Genomic DNA, 17,617 nt, shown 5'->3' on the forward strand with positions numbered 1-17,617 from the left:
GGTTGTTCCAGAAGCGGCAGTGACTTGCAATATACCACGGTTGAGAAGCGCGTTGACAGAAAGGGTTCAGTTCCGTACAGTTTGGATTCTTGGGATCCTTTTCAGGGTCTTTTTCTTTCTCACGATCAGACAATGCCCAGGAAGCAGCAGTAGCAGTAGCAGTAAGCAGTAGTAAGTAGAAAAAGGCAGGTATGGCGTAATAGTAGATTGGTGTATGCGCAAGTGTCTGTGCCACCACAAACACACCATGTAAAGAGAAAAAAGACGTACAGTAAAGAGGCAACACCTTCCGAGAAAGGATAGGCACACGAGAAATCCAAGAAGAGGGGGGCAATGAGGGGGTAAAGATTCTTAGCAGGAGGGGAAGAAAGAAAGAAAGCGAAGACCACAAAATCTAGATGGCACAAGGTTCTAGACTTTCCATCCACCCAAATCGAAGAACTTTTATTCTCTACAAGGAAAAAAGGAAGAAAATCGGGAAAAAGTAGAATAAGGTCGGACTAGGTTCGGAGACTAGAATTAGTTAGGACTTAGTTAGTGGGTGGGTGAGTGGTGGTGGTGGCCTAAGCACAGCACTTCTCGTCCGATGAACAGTGTGTATGTGTGGTTCATCTCCACCAAATGAGTTGACTGGGATTGCGTAGGCATTGTCGTTGGTGGAAATAGAACAGATGATTGATTATTAAGATGTCCGTCTCTCGGACGAGCAGCGAAAAAGAACAGGCAAGGCAGGACAGACGAGCAAGCGAAGAATTCCGATCCGTGGATTGGGGTGGAAGAAGACAGTGCGTTCTTTTTCTATTTGCCCCCATTATTGCCATTGCCATTGGACTGGGGAATGAGTGGAAGTTCTTTGATCCACACCAGTCAAATCAGTCAGAATTGACTTACTGGTTCCGAGAGAGAGTCTGGAACGGTGCAGGGCTTGTGGGCACACACTAGTTTCTTAGTAGTGGGTGTTATTACCACGCGTCGGAATAGGAGTGCTGTGTATTTCCACGGCCTCCGAGAATTGGTACACTACTTTGACTTTTTTGGGCCCAGGGAAAGGCGAAGTTGGGGTTGTGGAGTGTCAGTCAATGGATGGAAGGATGGATGAAAGAAGGGAGTTGGGTCGGTAGGTAGCTGCCATGCTGTGTATGCTGGTGTGGTTAGGGGGAAAAGGGAGTATTATTGAGTGCCTATTTTTGGGATCAATATGAATTTAGTTACTTGACTCCGTACTATGGCTAAGATTTCATTGTTAATATTGGGATGGGATTGGCATGGAATTTGAAAGAAATGAGAGAGATTCTAGACAAGTATCTATTATGTATCTAGTGGATGGATCGAGGTCTAGATGTGTGAATATACTAAGTGGACAAGGGACAAGGTAGTAAGTACTACGTAGTGGGTGGTGATGAATGTATCTTCGTAGTACTGTAGAGTGTACACACCCACTGCAGGCGCTGTCAGCATCCACACCACCACTTCCACAATACTCCATCAACTAACTGCCTACGGTGTAGTGGAATGGAAATCTGCGTATGGCAGATGGCAGTGGATTCCGTCTCGTGGCGTCTCCAGGAACTTCTTCTCCACCTGCGCCCAACTTCCAGCACAACTTGGAAATCAGTGAAAAGGCAAAAAGAAAAAAAAAAATTAAAAAATTAAAAATCCATTCATGGCTCGCCAGGGACAATCCAATCCACGTCAGTGGCCATGTGGACCCCAAAGTCGAACAAACTTTTTACCCCTGCGCCTCTGGCGGCGATTCGTTGAAACGGCCAGGAACAGCAGCAATTGCAGTGGTGACCACTAGCCGATCTCTTCGCCGACGGTTGGATGCCTTGCCGCCGCAAAAAGCTATATAAGGATGCATCTCGCTGCACCTTTTGCTCTTCTATCCATCAGCAAATCCACTGACACTCTCTTGATCAGCTTTGTCTGACCTGTCATTCTCTCTCTCTTTTTGATACATCTGATATTAGTCTGTCGATCAGACTAGTCTGCCTTCCTTTTAGTCCTCTCTCTTTTGGACTTTACCCAACTACTTCGTTCTTCTGAACAATCACAACTTGTCAATCCTTGACAACAAAACAAAAATCTCATCTTTTCGAGTCAATCTCTTTTCTTCCACTACAACAATCAAAATGTTCTTCAAGACCATCCTCACTGCCGCTCTGGCCACCGCTGCCACGGCTCTTCCCCACTCCTTCAGCAACAACATGGTTCGTCGCAACGGTACCTCTTCTGGCTCCGGCGGCGTCTCCATCTCCAACAACATGAGCAACACTACCGTCTACGCGTGGTCTGTTTCTGATAGAGTCAGTAACATGCATACCCTTTCTGCGGGCGGTGGTAGCTACTCCGAGTCCTGGCAATCCAACGACAACGGTGGTGGTATCTCCATCAAGCTGTCCACCACTGAGAGCCAGTCCGATGTCCTCCAGTTCGAGTACACTCAGGATGGTGACACCATCTACTGGGACATGTCCTGCATCAACCTCGGCAGTGACTCTGCTTTCACCAAGTACGGTTTCTCCGTCACTCCTTCCGAGGAGGGTGACAACTGCCCTTCTGTCAACTGCGAGGCTGGTGACACTGAGTGCGCTGAGGCCTACAACCAGCCCGATGACAACGAGGCCACTCACGGCTGCCCCATTGACACTCAGTTCACTCTTACTCTGGGTTAAACGGATCCCTCCAAATCAATCAATCAATTGGGATTTGAAAAAGAGATGGATGGAATGGAGTTTTTCTTTTTTGGAATATACCATGGGTCGGATGGGTTTTGGTTTTGAAAGTTCTCATGTATAGATTGACTTGATCTGCCTCCTGGATGAGTTGCGCACAAGACAAAGCAGAACAAACACAACACTCTCTCTTTCGTGAATCACACCTACACCTTCTGGGTGGATTTCGCTTGCTGTGCTATGCGGTTATGTATGTAGTGATTTGAGATCACATGAATTACGCCTATAGACTTGCTTTTGATAGAAGAAAAAAAAATATCTTACAAAATACCTTCTCTCATACCTTCTCTCTTTCTTCCCAATTACTTCCGTCTACTATCCTCTTCTCTCCTCTGGAGAAGTGGTATACCTCAGAAATACCTATACGAAGTACCTTGATCAATAATTGACATCGAACTCAAATGTCTGACCTGTCAGAAGTATAATCGGTGTAACTGTCCCCTCAATTAATTGACTTAGCACTCACAAGATCAATATTACTCTCCTCCAGAAGGAATACTACCAACCAACCAACCAGCCAACCAACCAACATAATCTCTGTCACACCCCCCTAATCCCTCCCTCATCCCTACAATACAATCAAACACATCGAACACTCCTATCCAAATCCACAACAATATTCTCAATTCAAAGTTCTGACAACCCACAACCTAAGTACTATACATGTATACCTTCGATCTGACAGATCAAATACCCTAATTCCAGAACAAACCTACAGATGAACAAGAAAACAATAGTTTAATAGCTTAATGCAGGAACTATTTACACCTACTTTTTACTTTCCGAATTCACCTACTCAACAGACAGTACATCTTCCCCCCAGGCAAACACACAAGTGACTCACAAAGTAACCCCTCCCCTCCCCTCCTCCTCCCACCTACTCCCCAAAATCCTTGTGGAGGAACACACCAACTACGTAACTACTCCGTGGACAGGCAAAAATCAGCCACAGTGGATCCCCTTGAAGACTCCATCCAAAAGTGGGGCCCAAATCGCAACTGAATGGGCGGCCGGCCGGCGGCGGCGGGCGCCTCTTCCATTTGCATTCCCATTTTTCCCAGCCCCGATTCAGATTCATCGATTGGGCTGGATCCGGGACCCACCCTTTCTTTTTCTTTCTTTCTCACCGATGAATTGGGTGTTCTAGACTTTCTTTTTCTGCTGTCGCTCGGCTGAGAGGGGAGGAGGGGTGTGTGTGCCCGACAAGGATATTGAGGATGACACATGTTGTGGTAATTCTTTAGTTGACTAACTAATTAACTAAATAGTTTCTTTTGTGTGTTCAGTAGAAGAAGGATTATTAATGTACAAATCCAAAGAAGATTTTAGACTGATGAGTTACTGTGTAGAGTATCCCACACGATGAATGTAGGTAGAAGAAGAGGCAACTAACTTACGCGGGATTCTCACCCTCCCATGTGCCGGTTCTTACCACGCACGCACACACGCTCTCTCTCTTCCGATCCGTAGATACTGTGTTGTACGACGGAGTATAATAGGTGGTGTGTGTAAATTGGGTTCTTCAATTCCGCGGTTGATTGGTTGGTTGGTTGGTTAGTCACCTACGAGGCAAAAAAGAACGGGAAGAAAATGGAAAATGGAAAAAGAAAGAAAGTGGCGCAATACGTAAGTAAGTACCAAATATACGGAAGAACACGACAAAAAAAGAATAATTGGCCAGTTAGGCAGCCATTTCACTTGCACTTTCACAGAATGGAATATTATTCCTCTGTAGACATGATAATAATCCTACCACGCACACATAAGATTAAGTGAACACTGTCTAACCGCTGAAGAAACCCAACCAAGCAACGATGAACACCAGCCTAAAGCAAGCAAAGCGGTAAAAACAGGTGCCCTGCCTGCCCTACCCCCCCCATTTCTTCAATATGATTGGCCACTACACCAACCTTATCCTTTCATGGATCCCCCACATCCCATTGGTCAACCGCGGATCCGCCCGCATTGTCCATTCAAGATTCAAAGATCGATTCCGTTTCGATTGATTTTTGGTCTGACTATCCACTGAGGTCCACCAGTCAATGGACGTTACGTATGTCATGGTTTGTTCCAACCCATTGTGCTTATTCATCCAATGAGAGTGTGTATGTTTGATGGTTGACGTGGTGGGTTAAACCAACTGCTGATGGTGCTGATGGTGACGGTGAGTGGGGGTTAGGTAGGTGTGTTTTAGATGTGTTTCACAATCTACCCCTCCTCCTAGTAGTAGTAGTAGTAGTAGTACTTCGTCTATTGACTGTCTATCACTTGTTGCTTTGGTGGTTGGTCTTTCGAGTTACTATTGCAAGTGGTGGGTGAGTATGAATGTGAGTGTGGTTGTGAGTGTGGTGGGGGGAAATGGATGAGATTATCCGACGGATCCGAGAGAATGCCGCCGTGATGAGGGGAACCCTGCTTGTCTCCTTCTTCTCCTCGTTTATTGTTGCCTTGATGAATATTCCCGGATGGATGGATTGATTGCTACTGTAGTCTAAGTGGTTGGGATCACGATCTGGTCGATTCTACAAAGTTACGGAGTACTTGTTGTGTACCTGTAAGACAAGTATCGCTGCTCGCAATCAAGGAATGGGCAGGTTCCACTTCCAATGCTAAGGGATTGAAAGCTGACATCTGAGACAGATTGATCTCATTGTGAGTAATCTTACTAGATACTTACTGGGTAGATGGATAGATAGATACCTCAGGCTGAAAGTAATCACTAACAATACTCCCACATATTCAATTAATCAATCCAGGAACATGCTCGACAAATCCTCATTAGTATACCACAACTAGACTAATTAGATAATAATACTTCCCCCTGATTCACCCATCCCCAAACCCTACCCACCTATGTACTCACTACAAAGCATAGTACTAGTATACCATCTACCGAAAATATCTACACCTACAATCTGGACTCCCACACAAACTACACTATCACCATCTGACACAACTAGTTCCCGCCTCCTGGCCTGGCCTTCTCTAGATCATAGTTCTAGCCCTTCCAGAAACACCCTCCCGCGACTATTGATTCAACTCCGGGATCTGGGGCAGGAAAAGGGGTAAATAACATACAGTACTTAGGAATGTGGCTTGACGGGACTGAGACGTGTCCATTTATAGTATACTTATAGTAGATAGATGTGTATTAGTGAACGATTCATGATCAACAACTATATACCACTACGATGATGTGACAAGTGCCATTGAGTTATAATGCTGACTTACAGTAGTATACTACCTGCACGCTCAGCTAATGGGGCTAAATTACAGTGCTATTCGGAGGATTTGGCTGACGGGCCAAAGTTATGGCATGCATCATTACTACAGTTTATACATAGGTAAAGTGGGTAAACGGATATTTTATGTCTTGTTTAATCTACTGGGTTGGTATAATCCAACATCAGACGAACCGGTTCGTGGCAGCACCTAACTCCCCGACACAACAGCCAATCCTTCATAAATCTTCTGCTTCACAGCCAAGAAGCTCCCTCCTCCTCGTCCCAGATTTGTCGACGCTGCAGACTGCGCTGATGCTTCAATCTCAATCCGCCCCGTCGCCGACTTCCGCACTGCCACCATCCCATCGATAAGGAGCGTTCCCTCGCCCCTGAATTCTGCCGTATGTCCGGCCCCTTGCATGATCTTGCGCAAATCTGCCAGCCGCAGGTCGCCCACATGGAGCGGCCGGGTCATGGACCGCGTCCCCGCCGCCATGTTGACCGGCAGCACATCCAGCAGTGGGTATACCTCGGACTTGTCGGCCGATGGTTTGGCCCCCTCTGGTGGTGCGTTCGTCGCGACCTCAGAGCTACCTCCTTCTTCCTTCTTCTCTTCTTCCAAGAGTTTCGGCTTCTTGCTGGGGTTCTCTTCTGTAGAATCCTCCAGGACGGCCTGTTCCGGCCCCCGCAACTGCGCCGTCAGCGTAACCACGCCCAGGCTGCGTACGTGCTGCCACTTCAAACGCCGGACCAGGTTGTTGCTCAACTTGACCATCCATGCGTTGGTGTCGACGCTGGCGTCAACGACTTCACCGTTGACCGGCGTGAAGATGACTGCCGAATCCGCGGCCGAAACATCCATTCCGGATTTGGCTGCCAGGAGCTTCTGGCATTCGGTCGCCAATGCGGTCGTCTCCTGTTTCATGCCACCAACCAGGATCAGCTTCCGGGGCTGGATGAGTGGGATGAGCATCTCCAGACTGCGCTTGTCGTGTAGTCCCGTAAAGTCCACGTATGCCAGCCGAGCATTTATTGTCAGTGTAGCCTTTTCGTATATTGCCTTCGCTGGCCCTTCGAAGCTCTGTCCTTCCACCTCATCCTCCGAGGATACCGCGGCATCCACTTCGCCGTCTTCGGCGAGGCTCAGTTCGTCAGCAGTGCTGACATCCCGTTTCTGCGCATCGCCAAGCGCTTGCCGTTTGGCGCCACTGCCCGACAGTCGACGTCCGTGGGGCGCTGTTTCGTCCCAGCGACGTTTCTGCCCCAGCTTGGTCTGGGAGTCGGTCCGGCGCTGCTGCATGTCGGCCTCCTCACGTTCCTCGGCACGGAGGTACTCCTCAGGCCGGATGAACTCTCCATACTCGTCCCCCTTCTTCCGCGGTGCCACATATGGGAACATGCGCTCGCGACCTTTCTTGCCTCGTACATCGTAGTCGTAGACATTCTTGCGTCGTAGAAGAATGTTGACGCCAAGGTCTTCATCGCTGAGGCCGAGCTTGTTTCGGTTGGAGTGTGCTAAGGAGGTCGAGAAGTTCAGGACGCGACCCTGCTGTTCCGTCTCCGAGTCTTCTGATGTAGAGCTTGACCGGTCATCGAGGGCGTCGGCGGCATTGTCAAGATTTTCTTGTCCTCTTGCTTGTGAGGTATCTTGAAGTTGTCGTTTCGTGGCCAGATACTGCTGGTAGAGCAACTGCTCGCCTGCGTCCAAAGGCGCACGTCGCACATCCGTCCAGGAGAGGTCCCGGCCTCCGCTGTGCACCTGTTCCAGCATCTCACCATCCGATGCCTTTTCCAGAGCGACGCCATCCTTCCGTTCTTCATACCACTGCCAGATCATACTGCCGAGCGTCTTCCTGTGGGTGCTTTCCTGGCCCTCCGTGATCCTCTCCTTGTGCAGAGGCTCCGTCAACAGCAGCAGGTTGTTGGCGCCTTCCGCCACCAGACGTAGAGAGTCCTTCGCGAATCCCCAATCCAGCGACGTATCGGAAGCCAGGATGACCTTGGGCTTCTGGTCGGACAGAATCTTCTCTAATCGCTTTTTGCGTTCCAAAATCCGGAGATGCTTGAATGTAAAAGGCCCCACGCCCTTCCCTTCTGCCTTGCCCTGATTTTGACCTGCTCGTTGGCCTTCTGTATTTGACTGACCAGTCGCTGCATCCACACCCTCGGCCGCCTCAAACTCTCGCACGATATTCTCGTCCATCCACTCCAGCATACTCCTTGCCAGTCGCATCGTAGTATTAGCTTTGCGGCCGGCCAGGTATAGTCCGGCTCCTTTCAGTACATCGTCACCCTGGCCAGAGCCTGCCGCATCGCGCCAGGCATGTTCCAGTGCATAAGCCAGCTCCAGCACACGAGCGCTAGTATCCGTAGGAATCAGCACTGTACCACCCTTGGCGATGGTGCTCCGAATCATGTCCAGCAGCAGGTCATCCCGTTTCTTCCTGCCTCCGGGCAATGCAAACCGTTCGCCTCCCCTGGTGCTGCATACCAGTGCCGTGGGTTTGCGCAGCTGCTCAATGACCTCCGTTCCACTGGCACCGGAGCCACCAAACCAGGCAGCGCCCGCGACGACGCTCTCTCGAGCTTGGTTCCAGTCGACCGCATAGACAATTGACTCCATGCCATGTTGTACATGCCATATCGTACCACCAACGGTGTGTCCAGCGTTGTATGCGGTCAGCGTAAGGCCGTTCAGGGGCGGGGAGAATGGTGACGGAAGCGGTTGGTGTGGTTGTGAGTATTTCAAAGGGTGTATCAAAGAGAAGTACCGGGCAATTTCTTCGGCGGTAGGAGGTTGGAGGAGGATGCGCCCGGCATGAGTAGCTTCGGCGCTTTCATCGCCTTCGGCCACCGACGCAGCAGCTGATGCTGCGGCCGTAGAAGCGCCGGGCTCGGAGATCGAGGCTTTGGGTAGAAATGTTGCGGCCAGCGGAGAAGAGGCGTATAAATCCTGTAGCAACGTGCGACCGAGCGCAATGACGGGACTCGTAGCGTAGACGGGGATTTGCGTGAAGAGAGGGAAGGTCTTGCAACAATGGGCAAAGGCACCGATATGAGCGGGTGTAGCGTGGGTTAGAAGAATGAGCGACAGGGTCGGGACATGTCTATCATTAAAATATTAGAAGACTGACTCCTCCGATAGATATACAGGACTGCAGTGGTAGCTCACTTTTCAAGTTCCTGCAGGTCGAGAGGATCAAAGGTGTCATCCCAACCGACGTCCACAAGAATCTTGATTCCTCCATCAAGCTCGAGAATTGATTGTGAAGCCTTCGATGACGCAGACTGCGCGCCGAGAAGGGGGGTAAAGGTGAACATCTTGGCTTGGAGATTCTCGTGCGCGGCGATCCCAGGAGAGCTGCAGTTGAGGCTGTCGCGGAGACTCGGGAAGCGCTCTCACTTAGCTCATCGATCCAGACGGAGTAACGACGAACAATGCGCGACCAGTTGGCAATTATCGTAACATATCCAGACTATTGAGCAGCATTCACTAATATGAAACAATGGCTGAGTGCGAAGGATGCTGATGCCGCGGATTGTTTGGTCGACATCGGCAGACACAAAGCAGCATCACATCACGGGTCTTGTTTGTCCGGTTTGCACTACTCTCTGTATCGGGTAATTATGATGCAGATCATTTACATAGTACTATTGTCGAAGTATACAAAGACACAAACAATAACAAGCATGGTGAATAAAGCTACAAGACATGCTAAATACACAGGAACATATGCTTTGTCGCATTCACTTCAACCTTTCTTAGTCGCTTTTGCAGCCTCTTTCCCCTGGGACCTGGCCATGGCCCGCGTTTGCATTCGCCGCGGTGGCGATGCTGGTTCTGCTTCCCCTGCTGCAGGCCCCGTTGATGCTAATGACCGTACTGAGCGTGTCAATCGTTTTGGTGCTGCTGAGCGTTTTGGTGCTGCTGAGCTTTTTGGTGCTGCTGAGCTTCTCGGTGCTGCTGAGCTTTTTGGTGCTGCTGAGCTTCTCGGTGCTGCTGAGCTTCTCGGTGCTGCTGAGCTTCTCGGTGCTGCTGAGCTTCTCGGTGCTGCTGAGCTTCTCGGTGCTGCTGAGCTTCTCGGTGCTGCTGAGCTTTTTGGTGCTGCTGAGCTTCTCGGTGCTGCTGAGCTTCTCGGTGCTGCTGAGCTTTTCGGTGCTGCCGATCGTTTCGGTGCTGCTGCGCGTGCTGGTGCTGCTTCCTCTGCTGCAGCTCCTGCTGATGCTGGTGGCCGTGCTGCGCGTGCTGAGCGCGCTGAGCGTCTTGGTGATGCTGAGCGTGCTGGTGGTTCCATATTCTCCGGTTCTGTAACCCTCTTCCTCTTCGTCCCTTTCGCTTTTCCCTTCTTCGCTGGTTCTACTTGTGCTGGCGCCGTCTTGGGTAGCGGAGGCGGAGCCCTAGGTATCTGCTCAAGTTGACCTGGAGCCAGAGCAGAATGCAAACTGGTTGGGCTCACTCCGCCCCAATTTCTCATCCGGTGAAGTATATCTTGAGGGTAATATTCATCGTAGTGATCATGCATGTATTGCGTGCTGTCATTTACCTTGGAAATTACTCTTGGAATGATTGGTCCCTGAACAGGCGGTCCCTGAACTGGCGGTCCCTGAACTGGCGGTCCCTGAACTGGCGGTCCCTGAACTGGCGGTCCCTGAACTGGCGGTCCCTGAACTGGCGGTCCCTGAACTGGCGGTCCCTGAACTGGCAGTCCTTGAATAGGCGGTCCCTGAACAGGTGGCCCTTGAATAGGTGGTCCTTGAATAGGTGGTCCTTGAATAGGTGGTCCCTGAGCAGGTGGTCCCTGAGCAGGTCGACTCCTCCGTGAGCCGGCTTCACCACCTTCAATCCGACGTTGTTGTCCTCTTATCTCGTCGACCGGCTCGATCAGAGCCGGGTATACGTCGACATGTGGCCCTGTTATGTTGTACCATCCTGTCCACCCTGGTGGGCGGGCTCGAGCCTCTTGTATCGCTAGAAGTCTATTTCCATTAAGCGGTTCTTGTAGCAGCTGCCTCTTCGGTTCCGATGTCGCTCCTAATACCCCAGTAAGTACTTGCGGTTCTGCTAGACCTTGCCGTAGCTGTCTCGGTCTTTCCCTCGCTAAAGCTTTCGCACCTTGTCTTGATGGCCTGTCGGGCGCTCCTCCTGGAGGCACTAGATTCCCCATCAGCCAGACATTCCATCACTTTCAGAAGGAGAAGTCAACAGTGTCTTTACCTTGTTGCGGTACTCCAAATCCATATAACTGGGGATCAGGGGGCGGGTGAGGATGAATATCTGGGTCATATTGGTCATAGACTACCACATTACCCCCACGAGCTAAGCACATGGCCAGAATTAGCACATCAGAAAGAGTTCCGGAATGTATAACGCAAGGGATACATGAAGAATGTGAGCAATTCCTTCCCGTAAGCCGCAATATCTTAGAGATAGCTCGTATATATCGCCAAACAGGCTTGCTTATAGCGACTTAGGCCGCTCCGACAAGACATACATTACATCATCTGATAACCTTGAACACGTACAAAAAGAGGCATAGGAACATGCTCAACACAAGTAAAGTGACAACAATCCAAATCCATTTACACTCACCCTGATTTGTGACTCCACCATCATCCGCAGTGTATGGCGGTTCATGGTCCATGTACTCAGCTGGCGGCGTGTCTATTTCGTTGTTTGGATCATTTTCCTGTTGGGGAGGGTTGTTATGCATGGATAGCATCTTTAATGTTCCTGCTAAGTATCGACTGTGTCCTTCAATAGGGGACTTTGGCCGATGGACCTTGTGCTTGGGAGCCTGCGTGAATAAAGGCGGCCGCTTATATGAACTATAATTGTAACCTTCACCTATGCCAGGTTGAGTCGGTGCTACCATCTCACCAACGGGCATTTGTCGATGATACTTCTTGCCCTGAGGTCCCTCTGTCCACGTTGGCGGGACGACTGGTTCTCCATATGGTCGAGATCTTCGCGTCCCCAGATGTAGAGGTTGGAGGCTATTGCTCGTATGGCTAGTTGGTTGTTTAGCAGCGACATCCTGCAGTTCTCTGGCAGCATTGGCCAGGATGGCCCCCCGTCCTGCCGAAAGCCTCCCGGTACCACTTGACAGGGTTTCAGGTTCCGCATTGACAAACTCCACGTGTTGGTCCCCTGGTGGGTTTGCGTCAAGGGAAGTTCTTTGCGACGGATCCTCGAGCCGCTTGCCGGGTTCTTCAGACATTGCTTATCAAGTTGATGGAGTGGTGGATGTGGATAGCTTGAACAAGAAAATAATGCTCGAGTACACACTGGAAGTACGCCTCGTAGTATAAATTTCTCAGAATGCGAGCCCAAAAGCTTGTAAGCTCAAGATGACTTGGAAAACAATATGGTCAGCCCGGACACCCCGTGCGGAGCGATGGTAGTCAAATATATCTGGGACAACTTGCATTATCGAAGGGGTTCATTCACGCTAGGTTTCGAATGAACTTCCTTTCACCTATATCGACCGAAGTAATTGATTCAACAAAAATAGAACAGACGCAATGTATTCCTCCGTCTTTGTTGGACACTTCTTTGTCCCTGAAAGCATCAACAAGAACTTCCCACGAGGCGGAAATTGCAAAGTGAATGATCTATAAGCCGACGCCAGCATTGTCAGTAACAAAGCCAATCGATTTCGACATTAAACTTACCTAAACCTTCGTATACCCGCCGAGGTCTGAGAAAAAGCACTCATGCACTTTGCTGCAATCTTCACCCTGAAGGAGCAATTCTCTCGCAAGTTGTGCTGTTGATCGGTCCGTTAGTTCAGTCCAAAGAGAAAGACCCATCACTTTCGGTTCGCTGAGCTTCCAATGTACAGGGACGGTAATTCCCGCGAGGACAGCAGAAAAAGGACGTCAAATATCGTCTCTCCATGGCCCTCATCACATCTGTCAGATGTCCTTCTGGCCTTTCCTATGTACATTTTCAGCACATTTCCGCCCTAGAAGATAAACGAAGAAATTTCCTTCTTTTCTTTCATTGTTGCCTGATAAAGATCAAACAATCTCCATCTAGGGGAGGCAAAACTGGGACGAATATCAACAAAGAAAGTCAAAGTACTCGGTACATTCCTCGGAGGATTCCTAGCGCTGCTGACACCGAATGACTGGTAAACTAGCAATGGAAAGTGCTTACTTGCCTCAGCGTTAGTTTCTATTGTCGTTGGAATGTTCTTTTGTGGGTAGCTTGAGTGTTGATCTTAGTCAAAAGATTTTGTTATGGTGTGATATACGTTGTACTTGGTAGTCGTGCTCGCTGGTACTCGTCCAGGACAATGATTCAACACAAACGGTATCAGCTAGAATCTGACTTTATGATGCGACTGGGCTGTATTCTCTGATAGGGTTGCCTGCTCTAGAAGAATTATCAAGAGAAAAATGATGATCTTTGCAGCTGATCAGCTCAGAGCTTCGCTGTAAAGACCACCAGCATCGCGTACCTTGTCATATAGATTATGTCACATCAACCTAGCGAACATGCTTAATTGGCGGTTTCGCATTCCACAACCCAGTCAAGGATGCACTGAAGGTGAAGGTCAGTCCTGGACTACGTTCCACAGAACGAGGGGCAGGCCATCAGGCAGTCAGGCAGGCAGGCACGAGACCAGGGCCCTCAGCTCCTGCCATCCCCTTCTACTACTAATTTTACAACCAAACAGCAGGCAAAGCGCAACCCCGCCGTCCCTGAGCCTGTTAGTCCGTACAGCACTTCACAGTGCACCTTCGCTGCGGATTTGTTGTGCAATTTCGACTTTGAATAGAAGAATAAGGGAAAGATGACATTATGTACGATAAAAAAAAGACCACATATGATCACCGCAGGCAATTGGCCACGCAATGCTGGTATGCTTGTCGTATGAACTATACTCAAGAACAGTATATGGAAGACATTCGATGTTGCTCAAAGGTATCTGGAATGATATGCCCCTTCAATCGAGAGCTAACACTCATTGCCAGTATCGGGGCTCGTCAAAGACATGGTACCGATGACCACGAACTCCCTGGCCGCGGAACAATGCAGGGAATCGACGGCCTTCAGGGACCATTTCCTCTGGGATACGCATTTCATTTTCCGGTTCTGGCTCGCCAATCACAAATTTACCGACCTATCAAGAATAGCTGGTTAGAGGGGAAATATTCGTGGAAGTGAAATAGGCCAAAGGAGCATACCTGGATTTCAGTGTCGGTGATCGAGTCACGGCTAACTCTGGCGTAGCCTGTTCTCTTCAACTTCTTAAACAGAATGTACTCGCACCAACGGTCCCAGTCCGTGGGATCAATGTCCTTCATACCACTGATATCACTGACATAAGTGTTGTAGTTGCCCTCGAGCGGTTTGGTGACCAAGTAGCTCAGCAACACCATCGGACGAGACGACGAACCCATCAGGTTGGACAAATACTCCGTTTGCAGACGACGGTCTTCCGGATCCTCCTCCTGACCCGAATGGAAGACCACGACATCAACAAGCTCGCCATACATGTCCAAAGTGGCGTGGATGGCTGGGGCAAGCTCACCAACAGGTGAAGGGAGTAGGTGATGGGTGGAGTTGACAATCGGGAATTTGGAGAGCAAGGCAGATCCCCAGGTGTGCTTGTTGGGACCCGGTCCAAAGTCCGCGTACATTCCCAGGTCGTCCGCCAAGAATTGCGTAACATCACGGTTGCCCATGATGATGCGCTGGTTGTCTGACTCAAGCAAGCCGATCACATCAAGCTCAAGTTCCTGGATTACATCGCGCATGCGCCGCTCAGATGCCCACATATCGTTATCGAGGCCGAAGTGGATCGTCCAAATGCCCATGGTGGCAACTTTGTCATCCTTGTGATAAGGAGTGTAGTCATTAGTGGGGAAGCGGAGGTATGCGATGGAGACGGAGAGCAGTTGCAGGAGCGCGAGGACGTAGATGAAGTATGAACGCTGTCTTCTGCTGTTAGGGCTAACGGCCTTGATTTTCGGGCTGGAAGCATTCGACACACCCGCCGAGAAGACACCAGCGCCAATGGACAACATGATGGTGATCACGACCCAATCAGTGTGCTCTCTGACGAGGTATCCACCAGGAACAAAGGCGTAAGCAACAACCCAAACGTGGAACAGGATCAAGAAAATGTACAAGACGCAGCCCACACCGAACGTAGATGCAGGAGAATGTCTAACGGCCGAGGAAAGGAGAACGGGAGTCACGGCCAGGAGGTAGAACGTGAGGACAAGACCGCCATAGTATCCGGTCCAGTGACTGTAGCAGGTAAGGAATGTGGCACCCAGAGAGCCAAGTCCAAACGCTGTCCAACTACCGGCCACAGAAGGATAAAAGAGGCCGTAGACGAGACCAGCACCCATGGTAAAGATGGTGACGGCACCGTGGGGAGCCGCGATGGGGCCCCGCACCGGATAACCCTCCCAGACCCAAGACATCATCGTACTAGAGTCCGAAAGAAGATAGTGCATGGCGAACATCAAGCCGCCAACACCCAGACCGGCCAGGAAGGGAGAGCCCTTCTTTCCACTCGACGGCAGATAATCTCCTCCGCTCGTGGCAGGTCTACGGTAGGATCGAAGGACAGCCAGGACAGCGAGAAGAAGTCCAATCTTGTTCCATCCACCGTTCTGGGCGTGCATGATTGGCCACAGAGGGTTGTTGGTAGCGCATGCGAACTTGGCGACGCTAGACAGAATCAAACCGATGCTCCATGAAAGGATACGGGACTCCAATCTGACGTTGTTCGCCCTCTCCGCATACAAGCTAGCGGCCCAGGTCACACAGCTGCAGATAACGGCGAAGCCCATAACGAAGAGGCGGTTGGCAGGGTCTTGCACCTTATATGCCAGGAGTCCGGACAGCGAGAGCAGGTGGAAAAGGCGAGGGTTCTTGATTGCCGCAGATTTGATGGCCGGGATGCCGAGGAGCAAAGGTGAAAGGTAGCAGACAATGGCTGCCTCATATCCTGAGATGCCCATGTGCCAAAGGGGGAAGTCTACATCCAATCAGACATGCGATCTTGCAGATAAGAAACGCACTACTTACACCAGACGAGAACGGGAAGGGCAGTGCAGAGGGTCCAGAAGACGAACTACAACTTATCAGCAACCACATAATTTGAGGGAAAGCCCAAACTGAAGCGTACCCCATTGTAGACGTCTGCAGCAGCATCGATGATTTCAGACCAGAAAAAGCCCTCGCCAAACGTATTTCCGACAGGCTTGCCCTTCCTGACTACGAGTTAACTGCCATGTTCAGGTTAAGTCTGGAAATCAGATTGTACACACTCTTTTTCAAGGACAGAGTCCGCAGTGGTCTTCAACTGCCTGGAAGTTTGCGAATCTTAGATCACGTCTTTCAAATACCGACAACCATCTTTTGGCGACTGTACATTTTCCTCTCTTGCTCTGCATTACTTTGGAAGCCATTGTACATACCCTCTGCTAACCCCCTTGACATCCCTCACAACAATCTCGAATGCGTCAAAGTCAAGAGCTGTGACGGCATCGAATCCGACATCAAACAAAATAAGCGACCACTCGAAGAAGGCGTATCTCGTGTAAGCTGGCCAAAGGTTAACAATCTCATCCACAGCAGCAGCAGCATCCATGCGATCTTACCCCCAGGAACCTTGTGCACTTTGTGTTGGATGAAGTAGTAGATCAGTGGCACCAGAGTGCCAAAGAACAGGCTGGCCAGAATCTTGCGGTACTTGACAGCGCGGCGGTTGTTCGGGCTGAGGGCGAGGCAACCGAGAGTCCAGGGCAAAGTTGCCACCAGATACGAGATCATGAAAATATCGTGCCAGTCGTGGTCATCAGTCGAGGTAACATAAGTCCAGCCTCCGCACGTGAATGTCCGGAACAAGCCCACACCAGCGACCAGCTTTGGCAGGGCGGAGTTAGGGCGGGCAGTCAGGAGGTACCAAAGGAATACGAGGGCGAAACGAGGACCGGAAGTGATGGCAATGAAGACTTGGAAAAAAGAGCGTTCAGGATAGCGATCACCGATGGTGGCCGACACGGAAGGGAACCATTCATCAGGGTAGCCGTAATGTTCGTTCTGGACAATCTTGTGGAAATGCAAGGACATGCCCACTACCAGGGCACTGAAGAAGGCCGTATAGGCCACAGCCGTATGTGCCCAAGAGATCCATTTTCCATTGACCTGAGAGATGGTCAATTAGCTTGACAAACCGCGAAGCGCAGAGACACTAACCGCCACAACGGCATCCCCATCTTTATATCTGGGTGCCATGGCAGCACAGGGAGGCACCGAGCACGGACTCCGGCCAATTAAAAGAATAAGCTATAAAGAAACAGACTAAGGGGGATAGAAATGAGCGTCAATAAAAGTAAAATGAAATGAGAAGGGAAAAGAAAAGCGAAAGAGCGGGTCGTACAAAGAATCCCAACAGCGAGAAGCCCAAGATTCCCCTGAAGGTGAGAGAGAGACAGATGATGGGATGACCTTCGGAGCGAGGCTCGGCAACACGCGGGCGGCGCGCTCCAGCCACTAGCCCCGATCAGGCAGGCGGCCAGGTCCCTGGGCGGAGATCTCGTGCGGGATGCCGACAACTTTTTTTGCCTATCGTCTGGTTCTGGCTGGATTTCTGGGTTGCAAAGGAACTGCTGAAGTCGCTGCTTGCCAAA

At 50.2% G+C, this 17,617-nt stretch overlaps 5 protein-coding genes across 5 annotated transcripts; 2 read left to right on the forward strand and 3 right to left on the reverse strand.

Annotated features, from left to right (window-relative positions):
• Positions 1–2,132: 2,132 nt before the first annotated feature.
• Positions 2,133–2,675, forward strand: AtWU_09604 (putative extracellular thaumatin domain protein; the record flags this gene model as incomplete). Its single annotated transcript, XM_035504710.1, has 1 exon — positions 2,133–2,675. One exon carries the CDS (start codon positions 2,133–2,135, stop codon positions 2,673–2,675), a length of 543 nt encoding a protein of 180 aa, XP_035360603.1.
• Positions 2,676–6,167: 3,492 nt separating this feature from the next.
• On the reverse strand, positions 6,168–9,280 carry AtWU_09605 (cleavage polyadenylation factor subunit CFT2; the record flags this gene model as incomplete). The annotated part of the gene is made up of 2 exons (XM_035504711.1): positions 6,168–9,066; positions 9,132–9,280. The coding sequence occupies 2 exons, from the start codon at positions 9,278–9,280 to the stop codon at positions 6,168–6,170; spliced, it is 3,048 nt and encodes a 1,015-aa protein (XP_035360604.1).
• Positions 9,281–9,649: 369 nt separating this feature from the next.
• AtWU_09606 (prefoldin subunit family protein) lies at positions 9,650–10,378 on the forward strand (the record flags this gene model as incomplete). Its single annotated transcript, XM_035504712.1, has 1 exon — positions 9,650–10,378. One exon carries the CDS (start codon positions 9,650–9,652, stop codon positions 10,376–10,378), a length of 729 nt encoding a protein of 242 aa, XP_035360605.1.
• Positions 10,379–10,511: 133 nt separating this feature from the next.
• Positions 10,512–12,177, reverse strand: AtWU_09607 (vacuolar protein sorting-associated protein 4; the record flags this gene model as incomplete). The annotated part of the gene is made up of 5 exons (XM_035504713.1): positions 10,512–10,796; positions 10,858–10,991; positions 11,073–11,111; positions 11,175–11,276; positions 11,550–12,177. 5 exons carry the CDS (start codon positions 12,175–12,177, stop codon positions 10,512–10,514), a joined length of 1,188 nt encoding a protein of 395 aa, XP_035360606.1.
• Positions 12,178–13,929: 1,752 nt separating this feature from the next.
• Positions 13,930–17,222, reverse strand: AtWU_09608 (putative integral plasma membrane protein; the record flags this gene model as incomplete). Its single annotated transcript, XM_035504714.1, has 8 exons — positions 13,930–14,088; positions 14,153–15,960; positions 16,011–16,056; positions 16,111–16,195; positions 16,253–16,291; positions 16,403–16,529; positions 16,586–17,132; positions 17,184–17,222. 8 exons carry the CDS (start codon positions 17,220–17,222, stop codon positions 13,930–13,932), a joined length of 2,850 nt encoding a protein of 949 aa, XP_035360607.1.
• Positions 17,223–17,617: the final 395 nt, after the last annotated feature.

The sequence above is a fragment of the Aspergillus tubingensis genome, assembly GCF_013340325.1.
Source record: "Aspergillus tubingensis WU-2223L DNA, scaffold_11, whole genome shotgun sequence".
NCBI classification, from domain to species: Eukaryota; Fungi; Ascomycota; class Eurotiomycetes; order Eurotiales; family Aspergillaceae; genus Aspergillus; species Aspergillus tubingensis.